Consider the following 19,289-nt stretch of genomic DNA (forward strand, 5'->3'; position numbering starts at 1 on the left):
AGTGTATGCAGCATTCTTACTACATATGCAATCATAATATACAGTGGCATACAGTATAAGTGGTGGTTGGATAATGGAACCAGTCATAGATTTTTCACGAATATCAAGGAATTTTAGCCTTAGGCTATGTGCACACGTTGCGGATTCTGCTGCGGATCCGCAGCGTTTCAGGCTCTGCTTGGCCGCAGCAGATTTAGCTGCGTTGTACAGTACCATTGTTTTCAATGGTAATCTGAAAAACACTGTGCACATGCTGCGGATTTTTCCATGCGGATTTGCTGCAGGTTCAAATCCGCAGCATTTCAATTCTTTGTGCGGAATCCGCTGCGGTTTTGTCATGATCCCAATGCAGGTTTTTGAGCTGCACACCGGGGGTTAATGTCTGGAGCTCTGTGCAGGTTTTGACCTGCACACTTGGAGTTAATGATTGTGGCCTCTTTCTGGTTCTGGGAGAGCTTCATAAACCTCTGGGTAGCTTCAATCCCTGCCAGTTATACTTTTGCCTTTGGCCTCGTGTGCTGACCCCCGTGTGCCTGTTTATTGCTATAGCTTGTTTATATGGTTCTGACCCGATTCTGTTTCCCGTTGTGAGTTTGCCTGTTGATTTTGTACTGCGTTATTATCTGTGTATGACTCATTGCCTGTGACCTGACTACTCTCTGCTCGCCCCTCTGGTACCTTGCAGCTATCTCTGTGTATGACTCATTGGCTACGTCCTGACTATTCTCCCTGTCTATGCCCCTTGGTAACTTTGTCTCACAGTTACTCTGCTAGGAATTGTCTTGCAGCTCCTAGCTCTGTGGAGTTTAGGCCACGCCTCTAGCAGTCACGTGCTTCAGGTCCTGCGGCTCTGAAGTACACATCTATTCGGTTGCTGCCCGCTCCACAGGTAGCTTTGAGCACGCTTTCGCTTTATTCAGGGCACGCGCACTGGCTCAGTGAGCAAGTTCAGTGCGGTGTCTCTGACAGGTTTCACACCTTCTCCACTGTAGAGGTGTGAAACCGCAGGGCTAAACCGCAGGCAAATCCACAGGTAAACCGCAGGTCTTTTGACCTGAGATTTTACCTGCGGATTTTTCCAAATCCGCACGGAAAAATCCGCAGGACCTAAATCTACGTGTGCACATAGCCTTACTCAACTTGACAACTTTAAACTATTCTGAGGATGATACTTTTAAGTTTTAAACAGGAACCCCCCCTCCTCCTAAACCCTTATTCCTCAGTTCCCAGACTTAACCCTCCTTCCTAAACCCCTTTATTATCCCAAGCTCTCCCTTGTTGGTTCTTTTTTATACAATGAATGTTGATACTTATTATAGTGGCTACGTCGTATTGTTATTGTCATTTTGAACGTTCAAAAATGAAAAATGTATCTAAAAATATATATTCTGAGTTTGGTGTATGAGATGCAGTAGCAATTTTTTTTTTTTTTACATAAACAAACCACTTTTTAAGAGTTATGCACTTTTCTTACTTGCTCACACCCCCTGAATGTGCATGTGGATGGTGGGACTCCTACAAGAAGCACCACTTCACTGGAAGTCTGGGAAGCTCTTATGGCATCTGGGACATTTCGCAACTCTCGTGAGTGTCCTAAATATCTCTCCTTTTTTCTAAGAGCCTCCTGGACAATCAGGGAGAGTTGGCAAGTGTAAACTTAACCTATATACAATTTTTAACAGCAGCAGTATATAATCTTATGCATTGGGTCACCATAACGCCTGCTGACATGATACCATCGGTGGTTATGAAGGAAGAAATGGCCGCACTCTGAAAAATTGCTTTGGTTTGCAAGTAAAAGGATTTAAGTTTATTGACTCACCACCACAGACGGCGGAATCCTTACAGAACTAGCCCCGGCTGGGACTTTTGCTATCCCTGGTTCCATTCTGACTATCTTATCTATTCCTCAAGTGAGGTTTGAAAGACTCGGAACAGAGTCGAAACATCACCTTGTTACTTCATTGTAGTGATTTTTTCCTATGGTAAATTGTCAAAAAACCTGTCCTTTTACTTGCAAACCAAAGCAATTTTTCAGAGTGTGGCTGTTTCTTCCTTCTGAACGTTCTCTGGACTCAGAGTGCGCATCATTCATTACCTTGACCATCGGTGGTTATGTCGTCAACGGAATCATAGTTGTTGGGTTTTTTTCAGGATGAGGTAAAAGACTTATTCTACGCCTGTATATGATTTATTATTAGTGTATAATGTTTTTTGTTTCTGTACATTGGGTTATCATAATATATAGTGACTTATAACTTCCTTGGAGCTAGGTGGGGAGTAAAATCATAGCTTCATGTCACATCCATATACACCTTTGAGTAAAATATACAATATACCGTAATTGCTTTTCTATTAAAATACTTTGGAAGTACAATTACAAGTGAAATGCTATACAACCTATTTAGATACGTTTATGAGTAACCTCCAAGCATATTCCACAGGTCTAATGCTGAAAGTAAAGAACTAAATTCATCAGAAGAGTTATCACCCCATTAACAATGACGTCAAATGATGAGAAAAGGAGAAAAGCTGAGCCAGAAAACCTCAGAGATAAAGGTTATTACAGGGAAAGAGGTTGTGATGACTTGCAGGCAGGAGATGATCCAGCACGACGTTGTAAAAGGTTGCGAAGAGCCTACAAGGAAGTGCTGATGTAGGTTACATTAAAGATCTGGGTCACGTAAAAGCCCAGAGCTTTCACAACAAGTCATGTGCATACAAAACAAGTAGGGAGGACAACAGGAGGCAAAAGAAAACAAGCAATGTGTTCAATAAAAACACTTGCAGATCCCCCATATCAAGTTCAGATCCATGAGCTGTCAACAGTCACTGTTTCTGGAAAGGCGACTCACCAGGCCTGCGGCTTCCGCTTCGCAATACCTTGACGTTTCCACTGTGAGTGAGGGCTGAGGTGGTAAGTCAGCTGTCTGCAAACTTTCTCCATGGCCCCAAGTGAATCGCCCTCCTGTAAGAGGAACAAGAGACAAGTTCAGGGCCCATAGCCTCCTTCTATAGTAACTTTGAAGGTTCATGGAAACATTTACTACTTCACTCATTGCTTAGCTAATAAGTTAGGACTTGTTCACATGCAACGTTAGTGCTGACTTTTTTTCCGTGACATAAACGCTACATTTTACAGTCCCAGCAAAGCGAACAAGATTTTAAAAATCTCATGCTCACGCTTGTTTTGTTTTTTTTCCTTATGTTTACATCAGCTGCCCGATTTTTGAAATCTTCAGCATATCCGATCTTTTAGTGATTAACAAGTAACAATGCATCAAAAATGGTACAAAAACACCAAGTGTGAACTTACCCTAAGAGCCAAGAACTGGAGGTCAAAAACGTTAGGTAAAACTAGCAGTACAAGCTTCACATACTGACCACAACAAGGAAAATATCAACGTGCCAAGAACACATTTTCACCATGTTATCATAACGACTTCTTTATGCAATGATCAATATGTATACCATATTTACACCATAATTAGTCAAATTGATAATATTAGCAAGGCTTAACAAGTAGATGTCATGTACCTTTCCTTTCGGCACACAAGGCTGTTATATCTTTTTGACTATGCGGTAAATGTGAATTACACTGTTTAACCCCTTAACGACCAGTTTATTTTAGGGTTTGCATTTTCATTTTTTGCTCCCCTTCTTCCCAGAGCCATAACTTTTTTGTTTTTTTTGTAAAAATGGCCATGCGAGGGCTTGTATTTTGCGAGATGAGTTGTGCTTTTAAATGACACCATTGGCTTTACCATGTCGTGTACTCAAAAACGGGAAAAAAATTCCAAGTGCGGTGACATTGAAAAAAAAAAAGTGCAATCCCACACTTGTTTTTTGTTTTGCTTTTTTACTAGGTTAACTAAATGCTAACACTGACCTGCCATTATGATTCTCCGGGTCATTGTGAGTTCATAGACACCAAACATGTCTGGGTTCTTTTTATCCAAGTGGTGAAAAAAAAAATTCCAAACTGTGATAAAAAAATGCGAAATTTTTCCGATACCCGCAGCGTCTCCATTTTTCGTGATCTCGGGTCGGGTGGGGGCTTATTTTTTGCGTGCCACATTGATGTTTTTAATGATACCATTTTGGTGCAGAGACAATGTTTTGATTGCCCGTTATTGAATTTTAATGCAATGTTGCGGCGACCAAAAAAAGGTAATTCTGGCATTTTGACTGTTTTCTCTCTACGCCATTTAGCGATTGAGTTAATTCTTTTTTTATTGACAGATCGGGCGATTCTGAACCCGCAAAACCAAATATGTGTATGTTTGATTTTTGTATTGTTTTATTTTAAAAACTTTTTTTTTTTTTTTTTTTTTACTTTTGGCATGCTTCAATAGTCTCCATGGGAGACTAGAAGTTGCCATAACCCGATTGGCTCTGCTACATACAAGCGATGATCAGTTCAACTGTATGTAGCAGAATTGCTGATTCGCTATGAGCGCCGACCACCGGGCGGCGCTCATAGCAATCCGGCAGTGACAACCATAGTGGTCTCCAGGAGACCTCTAGTTGTCATGCCAACCTATCAGTGACACATGATCACATGACGTGGGTCACCGATGGGCGGATTTCCAGCCTGATGGTTGGAAGCGCAGATTAAATATTGCTGTCAGCGTTTGACAGCGGCATTTAATAGGTTAATAGCTGCGAGTGGATCGCAATTCCACCCACGGCTGTTCCGGGCACATGTCAGCTGTTCAAAACAACTGAGATGAGTCGGGAAAGATGTGGGCTCACCACCAGAACCCACATCAAAGGAAGGGAGTCTGAAATCGGTGTAAATTTACGCCCCATGTCGGAAAGGGGTTAAGCAGTTCAAGACCGAATCATTTACCCCCGCTCCATACAATGCACATTTTTAGATTTTTTTTCTACATGTGATTTAAAGAACTGTAAAGTTTTCACTTACGGTACATGTTTTTTTTTTACAGGGCTGGGGTTATTAACAGCAATTTGGATTGACAATGGCATTTTTTTTTATTATTAATTATCTTTTCTGTTTTTTATTTATTTATTTTACACACTTTGCCCCCCCCCCCATAAATTCTTAAAATACCTTTGGGAGGTGGAGGGGGCATTTAAATATTTTGTGATTTTCATCTTATTTTCCTTGTAACTGGGGCTGGTATATTAGCCTCAGTTACATGGGAAACGCAGCCTCCTAACTGCACTCCAGAACTGTTTGGGTCTTCTATGCTGCATTTATCTGTCTATCTATCTATCTATCTATCTATCTATCTATCTTATAAAACTTCTCACAATAAGTGCCCCACACATCTGTCACCTAATACTGTGAAGTGCTCATATTAAAGGCTGAATATCCTATTCCTGGTGGCCGTTGTATTTTAATGAATTGACAATGTATGATACAATATGCTGACCATGTGCTCTACTCTACAATTCTGTTAACTTGAAAAGAACGTATTAAACCTATAACCATACTATACAGCAAACTACTCTGCTTGTGATTAATCATCTTCCAGCTATTTGGAGCTTATCATGCAGAATTCCTGTGGATGAAACAATGACAGAACTATAAGAATATTCATCTATATAAGCTAATTACCAAAAGTTTTCAATTTTTGCTACAGTCCTCATCCTTAAAGGGAAAGCATTAACTATACACTGTTATACTGTATATACAGCTCTGGCAAAAATTAAGAGACCACTTCCAAATGTTCAGTTTGTCTGATTTTTCTCTTTCTAGCTATATTTTTGAGTAAAATGTAAATTGTTCTTTTAGTCTACAAACTACTGACAACAACATGTCTCTGAATTTCCAAGCAATAAATTGTTTTGTTTTTTTTCAATGGTCAAAATTAAAGAAAACAACAATCAGTGCTTTCAGACCTCAAATAATGCAAAGAAAAAAAAAGTTCATAATCATTTACAAACATCAATACTGATGTTTTAACTCCGGAAGAGTTCAGAAATCAATATTTTGTGGAATAACCATGATTTTTAATCACAGCTTTCATGCGTCTTGCCATGCTTTCCACCAGTCTTTCACACTGCTTCTGGTGCAAAAATGTAAGCAGTTCTTCTTTGTTTGATGGCTTGTGACTATCCATCATCCTCTTGATTACATTCCAGAGGTTTTCAATGGGGTTCGGGTCTGGAGAATGGGCTGCCCATGACTGGGTTTTGATGTGGTGGTCTCTTAATTTTTGCCAGAGCTGTATATATATATATTCCTGGCATCCAGGGTCGGACTGGCCATCTGTGAATTCTGGCAAATGCCAGAAGGGCCTGTCTGGTCATAGGCCGCTTTGTCTGCTAGGTTGTTAACCGAATCGGTGTTCTCAAGACACTCATGCTGTTAAGAGTTGTGGCGGAGGAAAAAGTCGCTGCCTCCATCACTATGTACACAATAATGCAATCACTAATTGGCAAACTCAGCTTTGTGAGATTTCTGCAATGATTTGCATTATTTCTCCAAGAGCTTTTTACAGGTTGAGCCCCTGTTAAGGCCATATTCACACATCAAGGTCCTTTATGGCTCGTGATTCACGGACCGGCTGAGAGTCTACTGTCCTGAACTTCACAGCCTTATATCTGACAATGAGGTTGGCAAGTTCGGGTCAGGAGACACACAGCCGGTCTGTGAATCACCGTGTGTGCTCGGACCAAATGTCATAACCAGGCAGTCCCACGATAAACATTACTTTACTCTATTAAATTACGTAAAATGTGACAAGCTTTAAATTAAAATAATTAAGGGGAAAAAAAATCTTCCGCGTATGGATGTGACTGGTAGCGATTTATTTCATATGCCAGCAGTAAGCTGAAGTGAACTGGAGTAAAATGTGCCAAATCCCTTTTAACATATTTGGCACATCACATCTTATAAACACATTGAAAAAAAGGTGTGCTAAACCTTGTGCCAATGTCTGTCTTTATGGAATATAAATTTGCTGTTGACTCATGGGAAATATGCCAGCCACATCCCGTCAATACAAGTCCACAAATTTTATTTGCCACTTTTCAATAATGGCAAAAAAGGTTGCAAATTATTTTGCAGTATAGAGTGCACCTATTTTGGCACGCCATCGGTGTGCCTGTATTACTGGAAATCTGTCATCAGATTTTTGCAATGTAATCAGAGAGCATCCTAATGTTGGAGCAGAGACCCTGATAACAGTAATGTGTCAGTTACTGAGCTGTGCTTTGCTATTTCAATACAATCAGTGTTTTATCAGCAGAAGATTATCACTACAAGGCAACTGGCCTTATACATCCTATACAGTCATGGGGCAGGGGTTATACATAGCTCAACAACTGAGTTCTGCTACATCTGCAGCAGGGAATACTGTTATTCTGTCATAACTGTTGCATCAAATAAGCTAAGTGATACATCACTGGAATCAGGGTCTCTGTCTCAACACCATGATGTTGTCATATTAAATAACAAAGCCCTGCTAACAGATTCCCTTTAAAAATAATAGAAACATCCAGACCTCACCCTACCTTGGCCCAGCGCCTTCGTCTCCATTGCTATTCAGGTGGTTGTCCACTGGCTGCTGCGGTGACGACGTTGCATCAACAACGCAGCAGCTAATCACTTAGCTCAGCAGATCTTTTGAACTTTTTCACACTACAAAACTGGTGCAAATTAATTAACAAATTCCTTGCTAGGTTTTAAATGCAGATTTCTGTTAAAAAGTAGCCCTGATTCTCACAAGCTGGTCTGCACAATCACAAGAGGTAGTAGGTGATGGGACTGAGCTACTACACATGCCTACTCACAACAAGGCTACGTGAACACGACGTCTTTTTCAGGCGGATTCCACCCAGAATCTACCAGAATATAAACCCACAAAGCCCCCCCCCCCATGAAACAGACATAATGCACAGCAATGTTAAAACGGCATTGCTGTGCACATGATCTGTGTTCAGTCACTTCAAGGGTTATCAAAGACTTCCAAACTACCCCTATCTTCCCACAGGCACATGTTTTTGTTGTTGCTTGAACTGCTTACAAAGCCTGAAAGGCATTTGTCAAGGTCAGGATAATGTGAATTGGTCAAGCTACGGCCGAGGAGATTTTCAATATAAGTGATATGGAATATATCATCTTGTCTTGTACGTACCATATTAGTATTTTCATCACATACTATAAATGCATTAAACAGGGATACTAGGTCATCTGGACCTTTTCAGACAGACAGCTCTATTGTAAATCAAGAGCCTGACATAGAATAATAGAATGCGAAACACAAGAAACTTAAAGGGAACCTGTCACCAGTTTCGTCCTGTGTCAACTAAAACTATGACCTTAATCAGCGCCTGTGCAGAACACAGGAATCTATGAGTTTTTGTGTTAATTGTTCTGATAAATGTGCACAGACAGATTTTTTTTTCATGATGAGGTCAAGTAATCTATAAATCTGTCCTCTTCTTTAGAAATCTTTAAGCACAATCACCCAGTTAACTCTATTAATGTAAATCATCCATGCTGTGCCAATATACAACACTACAGCTTAATCAATATAATTAGTGATATACGAGTGCTTAGGAACTGCAGTTACACATTATCAATACTAAGTCAACTTGCTTCTATTGGAGATTTTTATACCATCTTGTGTAATTAAAAAGAGTTGATAGATTGTTACCTTAAATCCAACAAACTACAGGATATTAAGTGACAATCAGAATCTTTCATAAAATAAGGTAAAGTGGCATCTAGAAAAGAGTTAATCATCTGAAATTTGAATTTGCTGACTTCATCAATTTTTCCAAGAAATTCGATTGGCGCCTAATAAATCTCAATACTGGAAAGCTTGCAACTGTTCACAAAATAAAATTTGGGGAAGGAGAGAGAGCATAAGAGTTTATATAATACAGGAGAGAGACAGAGGGCACTACTGATCATAAGAACTTACATTCTACAGGAGTGAAGAAAGGTGTCACGACTCTGTTCTCGGGTATCCAAGAGCTAGGGGCTCCTAACCTGTCCCTAATCCTAGGGGGCATCCTATCTATCCCTGTTCACCAGATTACTTCTAATGGTGAAGATGCCAGGGCCACGTACCTTGCTGAGCTCCTGAATCCGCCCTTTGTCTATTCCCCTCCCCCACCCAGGAAAGAAGGGAGAACTACTGTATGGAAATACAACAACCAGACTAACAAGTGAATACGTATAAGGATAAAGGAAAATACTAATCATACAAATATGCACTCACAAACAACAGAGGGATACAATGGGGAGTGAAGGAAGGGAAAAATTAAAGGAGAAAAAATAGATTATCAAACAACCAAAGCCAAGCAACAGTCACAAGATAAATCCAACCCAACTCCTCCAAGCTCCTAAACCATGTAGTTACAAAGATGTATGGCCTGCCTTTTGAAATGCAATGAGAGCTAAAAAGTTGAAAAAGGACAACCCCTTTAACCCCTTGATGCAACTTGCGTTTATTTGTGAAAAAAATGGAAATTTGGCGAAAATTTGGAAAATTTCGCAATTTTCCAACTTTGAATTTTTATGCAATTAAATCACAGAGATATGGCACACAAAAAACTTAATAAATAACATTTCCCACATGTTTACTTTACATCAGCACAATTTGAGAACCAAAATTTTTTTTGTTAAAAAGTTATAAGGGTTAAAAGTTGACCAGCGATTTCTCATTTTTACAACAATATTTTATTTTCAGGGACCACATCAAATTTGAAGTCACTTTGAGGGTTCTATATGATAGAAAATACCCAAAAGTGACATCATTCTAAAAACTGCACCCCTCAAGGTGCTCAAAACCACATTCAAGAAGTTTATTAACCCTTCAGGTGCTTCACAGGAATTTTTTGAATGTTTAAAAAAAATGAACATTTAATTTGTTTTCACAAAAAAATTACTTCAGGTCCAATTTTTTTATTTTACCTATGGTAACTGGAGAAATTGGACTGCAAAAGTTATTGTGCAAGTTGTCCTGAGTATGCTGATACCTGATATTTGGGGGGAACCACTGTTTCGGCGCATGGCAGAGCTCAGAAGGGAAGGAGCGCCGTTTGACTTTTTCAACGCAAAATTGGCTGGAATTCAGATCGGACGCCATGTCACACTTGGAGAGCCCCTGATGTGCCTAAACAATGGAAACCCCCCACAAGTGACTCTATTTTGGAAACTAGACCCCCCAAGGAACTTATCTAGATATGTGGTGAGAACTTTCAACCCCCAAGGGTTTCACAAAAGTTTATAACGTACAACCGTACAATTAAAAAATGATATTTTTTCCAAAAAATGATATTTTCATCCCCAATTTTTATTTTCCCAAGGGTAACAGGACCCCAAAAGTTATTGTGCAATTTGTCCTGAGTATGCTGATACCCCATATGTGGGGGTAAATGACTATTTGGGCGCATGGCAGAGCTCAGAAGGGAAGCAGCGCCATTTGACTTTTTTGGCTGGAATTGAGATTAAACGCCATGTCGCGTTTGGAAAGCCCCTGATATGCCAAAACAATGGAAAACCCCCACAAATGACACCATTTTGGAAACTAGACCCCCCAGGGAACGTATCTAGATGTGTGGTGAGAACTTTGAACCCCCAAGGGCTTCACAGAAGTTTATAACGTACAGCCGTAAAATTAAAAAATCATATTTTTTCCACAAAAATTATCTTTTCACCCCCAATTTTTATTTTCACAAGGGTAACAGGATCCCAAAAGTTATTGTGCAATTTGTCCTGAGTACGCTGATACCCCACATGTGGGGGTAAACCACTATTTAGGCGCATGGCAGAGCTCGGAAGGGAAGCAGCGCCATTTGATTTTTTTTTGGCTGGAATTGAGCTCGGACGCCATGCCGCGTTTGGAAAGCCACTGATGTGCCTAAACAGTGGAAACCCCCCACAAATGACACCATTTTGGAAATTAGACCCCCCAAGGAACTTATCTAGATGTGTGGTGAGCACTTTGAACCCCCAAGTGCTTCACAGAAATTTATAACACCCGGGCGTGAAAATAAAAAAATCATATTTTTTCCACAAACATGATCTTTTAGTCCCCAATTTTTTTTATTTTCCCAAGGGTTCCAGAAGAAATTGGACCCCAAATGTTGTTGCCCAATTTGTCCTGAGTACACTGATACCGCATTTGTGGGAGAAAACTACTGTATGGGCCCACGTCGGGGCTTGGAACGAAAGTAGTGATGTTTTGGAATGCTGACTTTGATGGAATGGTCTGCAAGTGTCATGTTGCGTTTGGAGAGCCTCTAATGTGCCTAAACTGTTGAAACCCCCCACAAGTGACCCCATTTGGGAAACTAGACCCCCCAATGAACTTATCTAGATGTGTGGTGAGCACTTTGAACCCCCAAGTTCTTCACAAAAGTTTATAATGTAGAGCCATAAAAATAAAAAAAATCATATATTTTTTTCCACAAAAATTATATTTTTGCGCCCAATTTTTTATTTTCCTAAGGGTAACAGGAGAAATTGGACCCCAAAAGTTGTTGTGCAATTTGTCCTGAATAGGCTGGTACCCCATATGTGGGGGTAAACCACTATTTGGGCGCATGGCAGAGCTTGAAGGAGCACCGTTTGACTTTTTCAACGCAGAGTTGGCTGGAATTGAGATCAGATGCCATGTTGCATTTGGGGAGCCCCTGATGTGCCTAAACAGTGGAAACCCCCAATTCTAACTCTAACCCTAACCCCAACACACCCCTAACCCTAATCTCAGCCTCAGCCCTAGCCCTAGCCCTAACCTTAGCCCTAACTCTAGCCCTAACCCTAATGGCAAAATGGAAAAATATATATTTTTTATTTTATTATTTTTCCCTAACTAAGGGGGTGATAAAGGGGGGATTTACTATTTTTAGCGGGTTTTAATGTTTGGCAGCTGTCACACGCTAAAAGTCGATTTTTATTGTAAAAATAGTTTTTGAATCACCACATTTTGAGAGCTAGAATCTTTCCATATTTTGACCCACCGAGTCATGTGAGGTCTTATTTTTTGCGGGACGAGTTGACATTTTTATTGGTACCATTTTCGGGCACATAACATTTTTTGATCGCTTTTTATTCCGATTTTTGGGACGCAGAATGAACAAAAACCAGAATTTCATGAATTTCTTTTGGGGGGTGCGTTTACACCGTTCCACGTGTGGTAAAATTGATAAAGCGGTTTTATTCTTCTGGTCAGTATGATTACAGCGATACCTCATTTATGTCATTTTTTATGTTTTGGCGCTTTTATGCAATGAAAACAATTTTTTATAAAAAATAATTATTTTTGCATCACTTTAATCTGCGAGCTATAACTTTTTTATTTTTTCACTGATGACGCTGTGTGGTGGTTCATTTTTTGCGGGACAAGATGACGTTTTCAGTGGTACCATGTTTATTTATATCCATCTTTTTGATTGCATGCTATTGCACTTTTTGTTCGGCGGTATGATGATAAAGTATTGTTTTTTGCTTTGTTTATCATTTTTATTTCTTAAGGGGTTAACTAGTGGGACAGTTTTATAGGGCAGGTCGTTATGGACGCGGTGATACTAAATATGTGTACTTTTATTGTTTGTTTTTTTTATTTCCAAAAAAAGAATTTATTAGGGAATTTGTTTTTATATAATTTATTTAGGGATTTTTATAAATTATTTTTACTTTTTTTTTAACTTTAATTTATTGTACCGGGGGGGACATCACTGTAATGTGTCAGATCACTGATCTGACAGTTTGGACAGCACTCTGTCAGATCAGCGATCTGACAGGCTTCCTGGTGCCTGCTCTCTGCAGGCACTGAGGAAGCCGCCGCCCTTCAGATCCCCACGTCCATCTTGCAGGGAAGGATACCCTCGGACAGGGCAGCACATCTCGCTGCTCCGGGGCTCTCAGGGAAGCACGGAAGGAGTTAATGTGGAGTTAATGTGCCGAGGGCGGTCCGTGACCACCCCTGACTCTAGTGCCGGGTGTCAGCTGTGGCGCCGCTGATCGCTATGACGTACTATCTCGTCCATGGGAATTAAGTCCCAGGTCACATGGACGGGATAGTACATTCAATGGCAGAAAGGGGTTAATATCACTTCCTTTTTCCCTGATGAAGCAATGGTGAAATGCATATCAGGTGCAAACATTTGAAGTGATATGGTTCAGTTGATCGAGTTTTACTATATTTACTGTTTCATAACTTCTGTAACTGTGTGGTCTCTTCCATGGTCGCATCAGGACTGGCTCACCTTTTTATATGCTTATGAGGGAAACATAGACATTTATGCCATAGTATGCAGCATGTTATATGAAGCACTCCTTTTGCACTTGGCATCTAATTGTATAACTGTATATAGTGTTATATTTTTATTATTATTATTAATTTATTGAATTTTCTATGAATTACTAATTCATACACTAAGCACTTTTTCCCTATATATCTACCATTGTCACTGCGAGTTCACAGCCAATGAACTCATTTCACCTGACGCCAGCGTGAGCGCAGTGGGAAAATTTCTCATGGTGCTCGTGCCGACATCAGAAAGGTGAAGTGAGTTAATTGGCTGTGAACTCCTATTCCCTGTCTGATGGCACTGCGAGCAGGAGAACTTTTTCAGGCCTTTACAGAGAGACACTGAGAACACGGTGTTCAGTGTCTGCTGGATGAAAGACTGTATGGTGGCATCCGTCATGGGACAAATGGATTAGCAGCATCTCTGTGGAAAGGTGAGGAATATTGGTTTTTTTTAACTCTTTTGTAAATGACAAAGGTGTGGGTGGAATGGGCGAGGTCGTAAGTATGGTTTAATTAAGATTTATTAAAGGATTCTGTGTCCTTTCAATTAAAGGAGTTTATTCTGGGTGTCTTCATACAATGTGACTATGGGGTTAGTGATGGGTCGTTTTATTGATGCCTCTCCATTACTAACCTTTGGGCTTGATGTTACCTGACAATACAAAGGTGACATCAACCCCCCCCACTATCACCCCACTTGCCACTGCTACAGGGCAAGTGGGAAGAGTGAGGCTAAGGGCCAGAATTGGTGCATCTGTGCTTTTTCTGCTTTTTCGGGGTGGTTGAGAGCTGATGTTTTTAGCCGGGGGGGCAGTATCCATGGCCCCTTCCTAGGCTATTAATATCAGCCTGCAGCTGTCTACATAGCCTTTGCTGGTTATTTATAGGGTAACCCTACACCATTTTTTGGGGGGTCCCCCATTTTAGTAGCCAGTAAAGGCTAAGTATACAGTTGTGAGCTAATATTAATAGCCTGGGAAGCTCCATGGGTATTACCTCAGTCCCAGGCTATAAACATCTACACAAGCCGTCGGCCCTCCCCTCTGATGGTTAGGAAATTTACACGGGAGCCAACTCCATTTTTTTAAGAGAAATAATCTTTTCTTAGTTAAATACATGTACAATATTTTGCACACAAACTATACTAATTGTATTTGTCATAGACATCTGTATATCTACCTATTCTATATGTATTTACTGTATGTAATCCATCTCTTCTATCCTGTCGGCTCCTGCAGTGATTTTACACTAAGCACTATCTGTCTGAATCCTGCTCATATAGTTACTATACACATGATCATCAGTTAGCGACTACTCTGATATGGGGTTACCTTGACGTTTGGTAGAGCGGCTTAGTATACATTTTTTCAAAAAACGTATCAACCAAATACCCTGTTTTGTTATCATTTTACTAGCACTTGCTGTTTACTGTTACTTTTTTACAGCAGAGTATTTTTATATGTTTTTACTGTGTTTTTCTGTGTTTCAGTCTTTTGGTGGTGTGAACACTGTCCTACAGACTTGCTCACTGTGTGCATGGCCCATGTGTTTGTATTCAATTGGTTTCTTGTTTTCACAGGATTAAGGAGGTTTCCACCCCTCCCTTGTGGGCTTGTGGACCATGCACATAAACGCCGTCTTCTACTGTATAGAGTGTGCACATCGGACATTACTTGTCTGAATCCTGCTCATATAGGTACACATGATCAGGTTTTTAAAGGGAATCTGTCACCCTTTTTTCGAATATGAGCTGCTGGCACCAATATCAGGGGCTTATCTACAGCATTCTGTAATGCTGTAGATAAGCCCCTGATGTAACCTGAAAGAGAAGAAAAAGGAGTTATATTATACTCACCAAGGGGCGGTCCGCCTGCGCAGGAGCCACGTCAGAAAGGAATGAAGAGGACGGCATCGTATGAAGATGGGAGGCGCTGCACCAGACGGGGACACCCATCGAACCGGACCGGACGCCGGGGTGAGTATAATCTAACACTTTTTTCTTATCTTTCAGGTTACATCGGGGGCTTATCTACAGCATTACAGAATGCTGTAGATAAGCCCCTTGCCACGTGTACCTGTTCTGTGTGACATGACCCGCAGGTCGGTAACTAAAGCAACAAGACAAGTGTCACGTGTACCTGTCCTGTGTGACACAACACGCAGGTCGGTAACTGAATCAACAAGACAAAAGGGGAACACCGGGGAAACAGTTACAACGGTGAGCTCTGCAATAGGGAACGGGGACGTGGAGACCTCCTGCACTCCCCTGAGGCAGTGTCCCTAAACACTCCTAACGTTCCCTATACAGGCTCTTCACCTGTCGCCGAGCAGGATACCTGAATCCCTCACTATCCCTGCACCTATCCCTTGCTAGGGAACTGGATAGTGCGGACACTGGTCCCACCGCTGCACTAATACACACAAAGGAAAAAGGGGAAAACACCAAAACACTTATCTTTCTATGCTGCAGTCACCAGGCAGTAGAGTGCAGCACCCGATCAGCTTTCAGCAGTGACTAGCCATCTCATTGCAAGCTGCTACCTTCACCATCTATCTCTGCTGCAGTCACCGGGCAGCAGAGTTCATCACCGGATTAACTGTCAGCAGTGGCTCGATACCTCATAGCCAGCTGCTACCTTCACCATCTTTCTCTGCGGCAAACACCAGACAGCGCAGTTCAGCACCAAATTCAGCAGTGGCTAAACACCTCAGAGCCAGCTGCAACTTCACCGTGGTTGGAATCCAAAAAGGAACTGCTATAACCAACACCTGCTGATACACCATGTGACCTTATATAGGAAAAGGGAGTGGTCACATCAGCAGGGAAACAAAACAGACATGTAATAATCCCTGTGGCCACCGGGGGCAAAAACCCATATTAAGCTCCCAGGCCTGAAAGGAAAAAAAAAGGTTTAAATGAGGGATTCTCGAATCTGACACAGATCCAAGAATTGGACTGTGACACCCCTGATGTCAGTGCCGGCAGCTCATAGTCGAAAAAAGAGGTGACAGATTCCCTTTAAATACATCAGTTAGCGACTGCTCTGATATGGGGTTACCTTGACGTTTGGTAGAGCGGCTTAGTATACATTTTTTGCAAAAAACGTATCAACCAAATATTTGTTATCTTTTTACTAGCACTTGCTGTTTACTGTTACTTTTTTACAGCAGAGTATTTTTACACGTTTGTTTTACTGTGTTTTTCTGTGTCAGTCTTTTGGTGGTGTGAACACTGTCCTACAGACTTGTTCACTATGTGTATGGCCCATGTATTTGCATTCACTACGCAGCTGCTGAATTGCCGGCTTTTCTTCTATCTATCTATCTATCTATCTATCTATCTATCTATCTATCTATCTATCTATCTACTTTAATGTTATATAAATACATATATATGTGTGTGTGTTATTGACATCTACTGTATATATCTATGTATTCTATGTGTACATATCTATTCTATCTATTCTATTCTAACCTGTCACACACCCCTGCATAAAAATCAGACAGCACTCGCTAGTGTTGTGTCCCATGATTGGGAACAAATTAACCTTTAAAAAGAACCTGAAAACCCACCTCTTCTGACAAGCCTACAACTTGCAGTAACCACCGATCCACCAAACCGCTGCACAACCAGCTCTACCCTCGCCTACTGTATCCTCACCCATCCCTTGTAGATGCTGAGCCCTTGCGGGCAGGGTCCTCTCTCATCCTGTACCAGTCGTGACTTGTATTGTTTAAGATTACTGTACTTGTATGTATTATGTATACCCCTCACATGTACAGTAAAGTGCCATGGAATAAATGGTGCTATAATAATAATAAATAATAGTAATAATAATATTTTCTGCTATGCATTGCATTCTGTTGTTGCTAGGGAGGAGCTCTGCCCTCTGAAGTTTGTCTCTTTGTCTCTCCGGTAGTTATTGATGTTAGCCCTTGCTCCTCCCTTCTTCTTCTTTATCAGTTTGCTGTAGCCATCTTTGGATGTATATGTATACTTCTCTGTTTGGGATTACTCTTTACACCTGCTGCATTGTACTTAATACAAGATTTCAGAGAAAATCAACTCTGTTTCTCCTGGACTCTTAGTGCAAACTCAGCCACACTGACTTGTAATATCTGAGGACGCCTGGCATGTGAGTACAACAATCATACAGTTATCTAAGGGATTGATGGCTAAGGATTTAGAGACTCATACTGCCTTGAAGAGTCAGAGTACATAGGCTTGCACTGGCGGGTCTCGGCCAAGTCACGGTGATGATCGCAACATGCTGCATTTTTACACACACGCCGAATACGACTGAGAAAATAAACACTGATGTGAGCTGCCCCAGAGACTAACACTGGGCTGAGTGCTAGGCGATGTTTTCTCGCATAGCACTCAGCCGTATTCTACAGTAGTGTGACGCTGGCCTAAATGGAAGATCTTCTACCTCCAGATCTCCCAGGTTGGCGTGACACACTCGTGACATATATATTTGAAAAAGTTTTTATATGTTAATAGTAAAGCTATATGTTTCTAAACTAGCATGACATGTGTAGTCATTCTTTATAGGTTTAATAACCCTTAAAAAACATGTAACCACTAATGAAATAAACTATTGCCCCACTGCTAAACTCAAGAAAATCACTGTATTGTCTGGAGAGGATGCAAGTAATAAAATATACATATTTCTCCGAGTCCCACAACGCAACTAGGGACACAAGAGCCCATTCACTGAGCTCCAGTTATGTTGTTGCCTACATTGTACAAAGGGAGAAATTCCCCATGATGCAAGGATAGAATAGAATATGGGTGATGGTTCAACTGTGGCCAGGCGGAGATGAACCAAGGCGCTAAGGTAAATTTCACAACTCTGTATCACTCTTTCTAGATAAATGACATTAGAGGTTTCTCTGTTCGCTCCATAAACAACAGTATTGAGGTGTGAAAATGTTATTTATCCTTAAACAATGCTCTGCTTTCTTCACTGGCATCTTTTCTACATTGCAGACTGCAAAGAGAGGTGGAAGTCATGAAGACTGTGATCCGCTCCTTAATATTCTACTCAATATCTGTTATGGTTCCATGGATTGTAAAAAAAAAAAATTCCATTATAGCTCTACTTCCGTTGCGTTCATTGCTCAGCCATTTGTCCTCCTTCCCCATCAAAAAAAACACCTTACTACGTTGCCAGCACCTGCAGAATTGTCTGTCACCAAAAACAGCATGATCGCAGACTGAGGTTAAAATTAAACCGAGAAATCAGAAGCTCTGAGTCACCGCAGACAGGAACAAGGAGAGAATAAATGAACGCTTCCTATTCAGGCTCTAATCTCAGTGCAGTGTCTATTATTAAACCATGTATTTCTTTGGGAACACCTGGAAAGCAAATCTATCTATCTAGATAGATATATATACAGCTCTGCAAGAAATTAAGAGACCACCACATCAAAACCCTGTCATGGGCAGCCCAATCTCCAGACCTGAACCCCATTGAAAACCTCTGGAACGTAATCAAGAGGATGATGGATAGTCACAAGCCATCCAACAAAGAAGAACTGCTTACATTTTTGCGCCAGGAGCAGTGTTAAAGACTGGTGTAAAGCATGCCAAGACGCATGAAAGCTGTTTTTAAAAATCATGGTTATTCCACAAAATATTGGTTTCAGAACTCTTCCTGAGTTAAAACATTAGTATTGTTGTTTCTAAATTATTATGAACTTGTTTTCTTTGCACTATTTGAGGTCTGAAAGCAATGTTTTTTTAAAATTTTGACCATTTTTCTTTGTCAGAAAAATAATGCAAAATTTACTGCTTGGAAGTTCGTAGACATGTTGTCAGAAATTTGTAGACTAAAAGAACAATTTACATTTTACTTAAAAATATACCTATAAAGAGAAAAATCAGACAAACTGAACATTTGAAAGTGATCTCTTAATATTTGCCAGAACTGTGTGTGTGTGTATATATATATATATATATATATATATATATATATATATATATATATAGACCCATTCTGGAGAATAAGTTAATAAATGGATAAGAATGACCTTGGCAAAATA

The 19,289-nt window shown here is 40.5% G+C and overlaps 1 protein-coding gene across 1 annotated transcript in view; it reads right to left on the reverse strand.

Moving 5' to 3' along the window:
- Window positions 1–19,289, reverse strand: part of LRRC75A (leucine rich repeat containing 75A) — a 478,221-nt gene that overhangs the window by 223,206 nt on the left and 235,726 nt on the right. The window contains exon 3 of the mRNA XM_073565538.1: window positions 2,856–2,968. Coding sequence (XP_073421639.1) covers window positions 2,856–2,968 — 113 coding nt within the window. The remainder of the gene's footprint in view (window positions 1–2,855; window positions 2,969–19,289) is intronic.

Source organism: Dendrobates tinctorius, unplaced genomic scaffold (assembly GCF_039654945.1).
Source record: "Dendrobates tinctorius isolate UK_male_01 unplaced genomic scaffold, ASM3965494v1 ptg000016l, whole genome shotgun sequence".
Classification (NCBI taxonomy): domain Eukaryota; kingdom Metazoa; phylum Chordata; class Amphibia; order Anura; family Dendrobatidae; genus Dendrobates; species Dendrobates tinctorius.